At 39.3% G+C, this 12547-nt stretch overlaps 1 protein-coding gene across 2 annotated transcripts; it reads left to right on the top strand.

Moving 5' to 3' along the window:
* The first annotated feature begins 2806 nt into the window (after positions 1-2806).
* On the top strand, positions 2807-12508 carry lin7c (lin-7 homolog C (C. elegans)). 2 transcript variants are annotated; one of them, XM_027281521.1, is made up of 6 exons: positions 2807-3014; positions 4414-4532; positions 4647-4718; positions 4799-5008; positions 6617-6780; positions 12487-12508. In XM_027281521.1, exons 1-6 carry the CDS (start codon positions 2978-2980, stop codon positions 12491-12493), a joined length of 609 nt encoding a protein of 202 aa, XP_027137322.1. In that variant the 5' UTR covers positions 2807-2977; the 3' UTR covers positions 12494-12508. The 2 variants fall into 2 exon arrangements, with proteins under 2 accessions (XP_027137322.1, XP_027137321.1); XM_027281520.1 differs by lacking the exon at positions 12487-12508 and adding an exon at positions 9783-10133.
* Positions 12509-12547: the final 39 nt, after the last annotated feature.

Below are 12547 nucleotides of genomic sequence, written 5' to 3'. Positions count from 1 at the left end.
TGTATGTTGTGAAGTTGTTTGCAATATTAAACTGAAATATTTGAAGAAATAAAAATGACTATAGGCAACTGAAAAACAAAATCAATGTCGATAAAGTTTCAACAGTGCATTTCCAGGCAGGATAGACTTTATTATACAGACAGGCAGGCAGGCAGGCAGGAAGGAAGGAAGGGAGAGAGGAAGGCAGGCACACACTCATATATACACACATGCATGTGCTTCACGAACGCTGCCAATAATGACCAAATTAAAATCATGAACGACCAGGATGCTCAATAATAGTGAATGTAGTTATTTTAAAACTTTACGGGCTACAAGAAAAGTTTTAAGTAGCCAAGGAGTGAATGTATTGGGTTACACATAGCGACAGTAATAATGAGAGTGGGTGCATATTTTGCAGCTCTATCATGTGGAAAAATGCTCCTGAACCCCTTCCTGCTCCACACCAACACATTACTGGAATACAATAACTATGATACATATGAGACCTTGACATATATACATATACAGGTCTACAGCCAGCTGCATACATGATATTTCACAATTACATGAACTTTACATCACATGAGAAGCGCCTACACATACAAGAGAAGACTAGTATAAGTAGGGTATGATGGACATTAAGCATGCCTGAGTTTGACAGTGATGGATTCACCCACCCATACGTTTGTGTACATTGAATATATACATCCAAAAATGTTTTATTAGTGCATGGTAATCCCACCTTTAAATCTTTTCCTTTCTTAATGCAGCATACATTCACGGTGACCAAAAGGGGAAGGTTATGGTTTGGTATTTGGGTTAAAAGATAAGTGCAGCTTCATATAAACATTCCCTGCAGCACATCATAACTTAGTGCATTACATAGTGACAACCCCTTTCTTGCCAAGCCTAGATGCCACAGTTTAAGGCCGTAGCAAGATGACAATAAAACTACGAAACACTTCCAAATTTACCCATAATATGACATATTCCATATATAAAAAGGAAGCTACGAACCTTCATCAAAACCTTCAGTGATGTTTTGATCCTCATTTTACTTCTTCTTCTTCTTCTTCGTCAACCTGAAGGTAAGTGTCACCTCCTGAAGAGAACCGGATGTGCCATTTTGAGATCTGGAAAGAACAAACAGCTGAAAAGAGAAAACCTTTTTTTTTTACATGCACAGAGGAAAGATGTTCCACTTTCTTCTTCTATTTCTCTCGGATCCTCCAGAGGAGGCTGATGAAGATGCTGTAAGTTCCTTTTCTTATACAGAAGCTGAGAACAAATAGAGAGTCTTTACGCCGCCACCTGAGAACGATGGCAAGCATGCAACATCGAAAATGATCCAATCTTTGTGTCACTGCGACACACATCACATAAGAAGTAAAATGATCCAAAGTCATTTGATTATAGAACAGCAGTTGTTATGCCACCTCAAGATAGAACTGGAAAGATTTAGTAAAATCTGATTAACATGTCTGAGCACTGACACATCTGCAATGTATTTAAGACATTCTGAGCAACACCATTCATCATGAGCTGAAGCTTCGGGCTATTTTTCTTTAAGATTAGGTAATAGGAAGTTGACATCCACTAATCAGTTATTAAAGTAGAAGGACAAAGTAACTGAAATCACGGGTGTCTTTAAACCAGGATAAAGCTCATGTTTGCAGAAAAAGTCAGCCCGTGTCATCTTTTGTGATCATAAATCATGCATGTGAATAGATCTCACAGTGAGATGTAGTATTTCTTTAAGCCAGAGATGTGGATAAAGCTTAACGACAAAAGACAAGAGGGAAAATCTGAACATTTTTCACACAATCAATGAGCCTTTTGTGTTTAACAGAAGGGCAAAAATTGCATTAAATGTGGGTGCTACATTCAAGTGTGTTGTGCTTCTGACCACCCCCACCAGCACTCATCCAGTGACGTCACAGAAGGTGTTGTTTTTTTTTCTTCTTTTTTAAAATCTGCTGTCAAAAACAGACACTTTGTATGTCATCACCAACTGGGGTGTGGTCAGAAGTGAATCATACTCGAAGGTTTCAGCTCTCACAGAGAGCAGTGCAGCAGCAGCAGCAGTGTTTCTGCAGACTCCTTGTACTAGATTGTCAAGCTGAGCTATGGCAGCCAAACAGTGGAGGGCAGCAGAGAGAGCATTCCTCCCAGGTGTCAGCAGAAAGCCAAAGAAGGTTCTGGCTGCTCCCCTGTCACCAATACACAGGGCAGAGTGTGACAGTCCCCCTGATCTGAGAGGAGACGGTGAATGATGCAGTAACCCGCAAGTGACTGAGTAAAAAAAACTTATATATATAATATATATATTAAGTATAAAAATAAGGAAAGGAAATATGTACCCAGGCACTAAACATGTAGGAAGAAGAAGAAAAGAAATAACTTCTATTGTTCACTACAATAAGATGATATTGTGATATATTGATGTATGATATCTATAAATACTATCTACAAATAGATGAGGTTTCTGTCTTATTTGATCATATATACTCATATCTAGACATTATTTTAAGATAAATCAAGTGAAACACTGACTGATTCATGATACTTGAAGATGATGCCTTCACTGTCGGCTCACGAACATCCGTCACCTCCTGAAAACAACGCGCTGAGTTTTTTAATATTATTTTATTATTCATTGAGATCAAGACCTCTTTCACAAAGGTGACCTGGTCAAGAAAGGCAGCAGCACACGTCATAGTGGTAAAAAAAACAGAGAGTAACACACAGTTATAGATAGATTACCAATTTAAAAGCAGAGGCACTTGTTCAAAAGATTTCCAAAGGCTTCTCCGCTTTACGAGGATTACGTGAACGCACCATGACACTGGCCGCTAGCCTAGCCCGGCTAACTTTGCTAATCTGATTTATCGTCTCGGTTTAGCGCACGTAACGCCAGCCCAAGATTACCACGTTTAGTTTTTTTTTTTTTTTTACTTATCCACCGTTTAACGCCAAACCTCCACCCGCTTGAAGGATGGCATCGCTCGGGGAGCCTGTGCGGCTGGAAAGAGGTGAAGTTAAAAATCGGCTAGCTTTAGCGTTAGCTCGGAAATATTTGTTGTGATTAGCAGGGAGACGTTAGCCTAGCTCCGCTAGCGTTAGCTCGTTGTTTCCGACAGCGTAGTGTCTCATTTAGCCGGTTAATGCAGCTTTAACGATGTTTTGTAAATAGTTAACGTGTGTTGCTTTTGACTGAGTGTGCACACTGTTAGCACGGAGCCAAAACTAACGAGAGTTTACAGGCTGCATTGTTTCTCCTTGCGCACCAGCTAACTGGCTAATAACAACAACAGAGCTGGTTTGTCATGTTTGGTTAAATTAAAACCTTTGTACACTTCTGTCACACCAGCCTCATCGTAGTTACCAACAAGGACGAGCAGGAGGAAATATTTACAACAACAACGTGAATAGACTTTTATTCATTCTCAGCCACAAAAGCTTCAATTAGCTCCCGCTGTGTGAAAACAATCATTTATCTAGCTTTTTAAAAAAAACAAAACACGTTTGTTATAATGGGCTTCGGAAAACACGTGAATACAGCTGTGGCTAATTATTTAATTAATAGAGGGGACAGTGGCAATTAGCATGAGCGGATTAAGACGCTGCTGACTATTGAAATATAATATCAGCTAAAATCAGGTCATAATTTACAGTCACTGCACATTTCTCCTTTCTTACTTTGCACCAAATCACCACTGCCAATTTGCTGTATATACTTTTGTACAATATATTTTATTTACTATTGCTTTTTTGATATTTTCTTATGTACAGTTTGTTCTTTATATTTTTATTCTTATGTTGTCTGTCGTCACTGTGTGTAATGCTGCTGCTGTAATTTCCCAGCTTGGGATAAATAAAATCTATCTATCTATCTATCTATCTATCTATCTATCTATCTATCTATCTATCTATCTATCTATATTTACACACAGTATAAGCAGAATATGGGGGGCAGGTGGCTTGTTGATGTCATTTCAGATGGTTGTTATATATTTTGACAGCTGCTCATGTTTGTTTGGCAATTACTTATTTGTGAAACATCAAGCTAATGATCCCCAACCTTTGACTTTATGAAGGTGTCATATATCATTTTGCACTGTGTGATCCAGTGGCAGGCGCCGTATTGATTTAGTATATAGTTTCACAGTTTCTTTATGTATGGTAAATAAATAAACAGCGCCGTAAACCACAAGCTTCCTCACAGAGACATGGTGTTAATGCTATTAATAAAAACTACATTTTAATGATTCACCATTAATCGTTGTCATTCATTAAGGGGTGACACTGAGTGTTGGTTTACAGTCAAATTCTTGATTTGTAGTGTTATTTTAGCGCTGATTAAGCATCGATTGACCGTGTGAATGTCTCCATTTGCAGATATAAATGTGGTGTGTGTGTTCTTGTTGACAGATATTAACCGTGCTGTTGAACTGCTCGATAAGCTCCAGAGGACGGGGGAGGTTCCTCCCCAGAAGCTGCAGGCGCTGCAGAGGGTCTTACAGAGTGAATTCTGTAACGCTGTCAGAGAAGTGAGACACTTTGCCTACGTTGTCCTTTTAAACGCTCACCTGTGAGGTGTCCTTATTTGACTTTTATAGTTAATCTTATGTATTACTTAATGTAACAAAACAATGTCCCTTCAGGTTTATGAACATGTGTATGAAACGGTGGACATCAACAGCAGTCCCGAGGTCAGGGCCAATGCCACAGCTAAGGTAGGCCCCTTAAACTGTGTGTTAAATGCAGTAATTACAGTGTGTTTGCAAACGTTTAACACCACTCTGTGTATTTGTAGGCCACTGTGGCAGCTTTCGCAGCGAGCGAGGGACACTCACATCCACGTGTGGTGGAGCTGCCCAAGACAGAAGAAGGCCTGGGTTTCAACATAATGGGTGGAAAGGAGCAAAACTCACCAATATACATCTCACGGATCATCCCAGCAGGCATCGCTGATCGACATGGAGGCCTGAAGAGGGGCGACCAGCTTCTCTCTGTCAATGGAGTGGTACGTTTAATTCACTCACAACAGAATCAGAATCAAATGTCAGATTTGAAGCTTTGGCATGACACACACTTAAGTCTGATGGCAGGTACACATTTAACAGACGAGTCATGCATCTCCACATACAGTAAAATACAGTGCATGAAGGCTAAGCTGGTGTTTTTGTAAACTCAGCTTCATTATCCACCAGGTGATGAAATAAACACTTCAGCACACTGAGCTAGAACAAAGCAGCAGATGTAGTTCGTCTGGTAGAACTACATCTTAAAGGTACACTGGGAGGAGTTTATGTAAAATCTATTTGTGCAATGCTTTTCACAGGCGTAAGAGAGCATTCAAACAGGAGCCGGTACTTAATTTGAGTGTGGGAAGTCTTTGGCTGCAGCGGTGCCGGTGTCTGCAAAAACACAGCGATCTGCTGCAGAGAAGTTGACCTAGGTCCAACTTTTGGAAAAAAGTAGCCCGGCGTCACGCTGGGTCCGCCGATCAGGCCGGTCAAACCTTCACAGTCAGCCTGAAATGTCTCTGAAACTGAGACCATCCAGGTGTATTCATGGACTAAACTCTGATACTCTACCATGTTGTTTTGTTTATTTCATGTACCCAGCGTCTAAATCTGAGTCTGACTCACAATTTACGCTGAAAAATAGTGACACAAAGAAGTTTAATTTGGTTTGAGAGAAATGGAGAGTGAAGCATCGATAAAGCTGCTTAAAGTTGTTTCCTAATTGTTTCATTACCGTTTCATTCAGCACAAATAGACACAAGCCCAGCAGCTCTCTAACCCTGCCGCACAACCCTGCAGGGTTGGATTCTTTACAACATACAAGAAAGAAGTGATGAATATAAAAACAGTTAATACACCTGTGCAGACCTGGTGATGTCTTTAGCTGTAAGGGTGCAGGCAGAGCTTTCCATAGTTTTGACCACCAGCAGAATGTTTTTGTCTTTGACCGGCCGTGAGGACACTCAAACCGTGCACGGAGGGAAAGCTCAGTACTGCCAATAGTTGAATTCTTTTCCAATGATCAAAAGTTGGTGGGTGCCAGCAAACAGATATGGATGTAAACAATGGAGGATTCATAGTCTTCCAGAAATTATCTCTGGAAATGTTTAATGAGGAAGGAAATGCATTCTGCACATTCCTCAAGGATACACGCAGTATGTTTTGATGAGGCACACTGAATGTGAACATATTTATTTGTTTAAAAGACAAAACTCCACAGGGTTTGTAAAGGTTCCTTCACAATACCTCCAACCTTCAGCAGTTGTGATCGCTGATTGCTGCGTTTAGGTTGCGGTTCCAGGATCAGCCAAAGACCATTATCCAATTGACTTTGTTGCACAGTTTGGCCTCATTAAAATCTCTAAATAACAGTTTTATATGGTAAGTTGAATCCTGCTGCCAAAGCTTATGTTATGTTCACTCTAATGGCTATAAAATACTGAGATCATTCCTCCTACATACCCTGTGCTTTACAACTGCCCCCATTATATTGTTGTTTTTTTTGGACTATAGACCTATAAAAATCAGAGTTTACTACTAATGCCTCTTTGTGATAAAACCTTACGATATGTTAAACAATACGTTCCTGTGTGTTTTATTTCCAGAGCGTGGAAGGTGAGCACCACGAGAAAGCCGTGGAACTCCTCAAAGCAGCTCAGGGCACAGTGAAGCTGGTAGTAAGGTACACCCCCAAAGTCCTCGAGGAAATGGAGTCACGCTTCGAGAAAATGAGGTCGGCGAAGCGCCGGCAACAGAACAACTATCCCCAGTAGGAATTTTTCTGTGTTGATGCCCAGCTCCCATGTCTCTCCTCTAGCCTTCTGGCCATTTGTTCTGGTCTCTTTCTTATCTCCCTGCCCAAAAAACAAGCGTAACAAACATACAAGTTTAGCTTTAGTTCCTTCACACACACTGTATATTGTGCTTCAACCCTTTTCTGTAGCATTTTTAATATTCGCCATTGTAACACTGGACACTACAACTCTAGACAAACACTAGAATGATCATGATTGTCGGTGTAGGTGGTCACTCACACGTGTGCATTATTTTTGGACTGACAATTTGAATGCAACTTTGAGTGCTTTTGAGACCAACTGCACGATTCCTTAGACTGGAAAGGTAGTGTTTTTAATTCTTTTATCACAGCCACTACCAAGTGCCTCAGGGCAAACACATTTATCTTATGTACTGTGTTCACCATTCTTTCTTTCTTTTAATTACCGCTAATGAAAGGCTTGTGGCAGGAATGATTACATGCTTTACATCTGTTCTTCTCAAAGATCATTTGATTTGATATAACTACATGTAAAAACAAACAAAAAAAAAAACATTAATTGTGCAAACAAACTAAAAAGATGCAGTTTTATTTTTATCGTCGCTCTACACGCATGTTCGTGTGAGGACGCGTTAGAGGAGCTGGCGACAGTTTGAATTAGTTAAAAAAGAGTTCTATGTTTGATTAAAACTGGAAACCACTAAAAAGACACAAAAAGAAAAGTGATGGATTATCTTTAAGGTTGTTCTCTGGGCTTACCCTTTAAGTTTTCTGACGTCACGCCGCACTATAAAAAGCTCAGCAGGTACTGTAAGTGATGTAATGGGGTCTCAGCAACTTTTGAACTAAATTCTTGCCACCACAGAGACTCTCGTTTGTACTTTCATCACGGTAATAAATCAGAAGCATAAACTTTGCAGTCAGCATGACACGAGACGAAACCTGTTCAGCTTCTGATTTCATTTGTCTCGACATAAATCAAGAATGTTGTACGTGTCGGGCACATTGCTTGATGAGAAGTCAGCTACTCTTTGATTTATGCTCCAAACAGCTTGTTTGTATCATTCAGTGAAAAATAAGACATGTAGAGTGATAATATGAAACAGTCTAAGTCACAATAATATCACCTAATGTGAGCTTTCATCATCGCTCTGATGAATGAACTGGCAGATGTTGATATCACACATAATGTATATGAATACTACATATTCATCAACACTTAACACAGTGTTTAGAGGGTCATGCCATCAATCTGTTGCACTAGCATAAAGGACGTGTGTTAAAGATAAAATATGACACCTGTGCTGGGATCAAATCTGCTTTTATAATGCTTGTATACATTTAGAGAAAAGGGTACGTCAACACATTTCAAGAGTTTAGCAGAGAGATGAGTTTAAACCTTTTCTGACCCGTGTGTCACTACAGATTTATTTCCATACTTCCAGACATTTTGCCAGTTTAGTGTACTCTGTATGTAAAATAGAAACTGCACATCATGTTAAAATAAGAAAGATTTTATTACTGAATACTGCCAAACGTTCAAGTTGGTTCTGATCCTTGTTAAGCAGTCAAAACAGTGTCAATAACCTCCAATATGTTATGATATAGACTCTCCTCTCACATTTACAACACTTACACTTTTTATACTTTGAAAATGTTTGCATGTTTAGCTATCGTATTGATATTTTCTTGTATCATGAGAGAACTTCTTATGATTTGAAATATTAATGCTTTAAAAAAAAAAAAAAAACATGGTTAAGAAGCCCAAATCCTGCCCTTATGCCTACAAGCAACATGTCAATCAAACAAGTCATGCTTTTTTAATATACTTTATTATCCAGAATAAAAAAACTAAAGTTGGTATTTTCATGATTTCCCAGCAAAGGGAAGAGTCAACTTAAATATACACGACCCCTCCGTCGTGCTGTCTTACAAAATTTCATTTCAGCCGTATATTAGCAAAAGTCTTCTGTTGGCATGGTAACCACAATTTCATGTATATAGCATAATGTAATCTAGGCTTTAGCTCGCTAAGCGATATGATTGTGTCCAGTCTCCGGATCAACATGTCTCAACATAATTGAGACGGGAAGGTGGTAACATGAAACTAATGTGATACATGAGCACATGTTGTATTTAGTCAGTGTGCTCCCTGTGATCATTACTCTTCACAAATCGTGCAGAATTTTAGGACTAAGTGATCAAATAAAACACACAGTGCTGCAAGAACCGAATGCAATTAAATTATCTATGCAAGGTCATCTAAAACCTTTGGAAATATCCTGAAATGGTGCAAAAACAGCCGTCATCTTACCGCAGAATGTTACTGTTAAATTACTACTTTAGGACTGTGTGGGCACATGTCGAATGTAACAGGACATGTTCAACAATTTTGGGGCCGCTGCACTCAGACACATTGGAGTTACGACACATTTACAATGTTTGTTATTCTGACATTCTCATATCGATGACCATTAAAAGCCGTTTCAGCGATGTTAGCCTTGCTATTGAATTAACGACCGTCAGGATGCATGTAGAAGAACGGGCTCACGTGAAAGCATTAGGTGACCGAGCACACTTTAGTTTGGAGGCAGAGGATTTAGCAGAAGAGTCGGGGTGTCCATAAAAGTTGAAAGGTCTTAATATAAAGTATAATTTGTTCCTTGATTGTTCTATCCAGCTTCAGATAGCTAGATTCACCGCTTACACACATGTATAGTAAATCAGGAAAAACTGTAATGAGACTTGGTATCGGTATTGCACAGTCACACTCTCCACTGAATGTCACTCACTGACCATTGTCTTAACTTAGTTGCAACATTTTGTGAAGTAACCTTTCAACTTTCTACTCGTTTTCCTTGTCTATATATTGGAATGGTCAATAGAGTATTTTTTTATAATACTTTTCTTTTGATATTTTTCTCAATTTTTATAAGTGATTTTCCTAAAAACAAATACCAGGAATGATTGGTACTTCCATTTTGACTGTGTACCAGGGCCATATCAGCAGAGTCTCTGTGGAAAGCAGCACTGATGGAGGACGACTGCTGAGATCTCTCAGCCGCGTGGTAAAAGCCGCCTCCCATCAGGACTTCTTTTCTGGGACCTGAGCTGGTTTTTCTTTTCTTTCTAGTACCAAGACCAAACTTACATTTGTGAAACCTTTAACAAATGTTTTAGTCGGTGCTTGTTCAAGATTCTTACCTGTAGATTGTGTTGTGTTTTTTGTGTTGACTCGTTTCTTACCTTATTTACTCTGTTACATTGATGTGGAATGTAAAATGTTGTGATGTAGAACATAACAGTTGGACTGGAGGCTAAATAAACAGTGCTTTCTGACTTCTAAAGGTCTTCTTGTACCTTTTTTTTTTTTTACACTAGTTTCAGGCTTAATAACGTTGGGAACCAGTGAAAGAGGAGTGAGGACATGTAACATCGTCTTTTCATTGTTAACAGTGGCTCTTTTTTAGTACATGTTTTCTTCCAAACATGTAAAACTTGTCTGTTCTTTTAGAAGACTTACTTCCTCCCACTCTTCATAATAATTGTCATAGCTGACACACACGTATGGTAGATGTTTGATGCATCCCTACTCTTTTTGATGTGGAAGTAAATGTAAAATGTTTGCTGTCAGACACTGTTGAAAGAACAAACCCGGAATGAACTCGAATCCTCAGCTATCGAGACAAACACTTTATTTTTCTAATGGATCTCACGCATTCTCGTCGACGTGCTCTGCAGCAGCTGTGCCAATAAATATTTTCCTTTCCACTTCAGCGCTCCTCTTTCACTGCGTTGCCTTAATTGTATGAAAAGCAGGAAACTACTTCAGAGAAGGAAAGCAGAAACTTGGTGAGAGCATCGCAGCAGGGATGTGACGGTGGAGCATTCTGAAATGAAATAAAGATGAAGAATTTCATGCTCACAAACAATGAGTTGTGAGTTAGTGGTGACATTCAAACATACACGGATGAACCAAGTAGTTTCCTACATCTTTTTCCTGTCATGCCCTCTTTTGTCTGAGTTTCAAATGACTAATTCAAGTGACACTATCCCTTTTATATTTACTTTTTCCAAGTCCCGTTCTGTTGACCATGAACTGCAGAGCAGCTTGGCCACAAGTCCCCATCTTGTTCTTCACATGCAGTATTGCGTTCTGAATAAATACTAACCGAAATTTCGGCAGCTGCCATCAAATCACTCTTACTTATTTATGGTTGTCAGATGAATTCCTCTCAGCAGACGTACCTGTCATAACAGGAAAGGCGCAGGTGTCACCGATAACATTAATGATGAAACGGCTCCAGCAATTATTGCAAATGCAGAAGTAAGTGATGTGATCAGTTCCACCAGTCCTTCCCTCTGGTCATGTGCACCCTTATTTTGGCAACTACTGACATAATACGCTAAAATATCCACTCACCTAAATGATATTTACAGTTTAAAAGTCATATTTTAACATATACGTATCATCCAAGACAGAGATAGAGAGTTGGAAATGTGGTTTTAAACTGAAAGTTGAGTTGTAGCCTTTAGTGCCTGCGTCAAATGTCTGTGTTGTCCTTCAAGCATTCCCACTCTGGATATAATCACGTTTAAAAGATGCTTTCACCCGGCTGCTTCCTTACATACTGTAGATGTCTGAGAGGAGTTCTGTAACAGGAGCTCAGTGGCAGATCAGTGGCTGGTTGCCTGGAACCAAACGGCGCACGTGACAGCGATTCATTAAAGATGGTTGTTCACACTACAGCTTGAGACCAGAGCACAGCTGCTGGTTTCTCATGGTGTGGATCCAATCCATTGCAAAGTGTCGTGTCACTTCGTCTTTTCTGGCAAGCAAAATCAATCACACCCAAGGAGCAAGTCCAGCAGCAGCAGCAGGGGCTGAGGATGAAGCAGGAGGCCAAACTGGATCAGGAGCCAAATCAGCAGTTGGAGCAGACGAGGAAGAAGAAATTGATTCATGTTAATATACTGTACAGTAGAGCACACATGCACTCGCATGATGAGTTTGTTCTGAGGGAAAAGTTGGCAAGGAGACAGCAGAGAAAAAGTCTGCTCTGCATCACAAAAACATCAACTCTTCTGCAAAGTAGACAACGATATCCAAATAATACATTTAAATATATTCTATAGGCTGAAATGACAGAGACACAATCAGGGTCGGGTCAGATTACTTGGAAATGCAGTCACTGAGAACAAATTACAAAAAAATCTAATCTAACCTGAATACTTTGACAATACAATACAATACATTGGAAACATTTAACTTTATGCAAAGAAAAATGAAACCAACCACAAATATTTGAGCTCCGTAAACGTTCTACAAAACATTTTCAGTGTAGATAAAATGCACTGAAGCATCCGTCCTGACTCAACATGGTTCTTTTTTTTCTCCTGACAGGTCTGCCACAAATTAACCCTGTATGTCAGACCGGATGGGCTTTTCATAAGTTAATATAATAGAGGATTTATTATCATGAAATTTTTTGCCGTATTTTAAAGACCTAATCAATAATTTAATTAGTCCTTGACACATTTGTTATCTTATTCTTGATATTCTGATTATTTGATCCTTATTAAATGTAATCCATTACTACCTAATAAATAAATTCACAAAACTACAATAGTGACTGAATCATATATCATATCATAAGACATATCCATGTTTATTAAAAGTATTGTGTTTTTTTTTTTTAGGAAATGATGGTGGAGGTGGGCTGGATGCTATTCAGGGATCTGTTCTCCGGAGGTCTACTTG

This window comes from Larimichthys crocea, chromosome VIII (genome assembly GCF_000972845.2).
Source record: "Larimichthys crocea isolate SSNF chromosome VIII, L_crocea_2.0, whole genome shotgun sequence".
Taxonomy (NCBI): domain Eukaryota; kingdom Metazoa; phylum Chordata; class Actinopteri; family Sciaenidae; genus Larimichthys; species Larimichthys crocea.
Note: the sequence above shows the minus strand (reverse complement) of the source record. Positions and strands in the feature narration are given on the sequence as shown.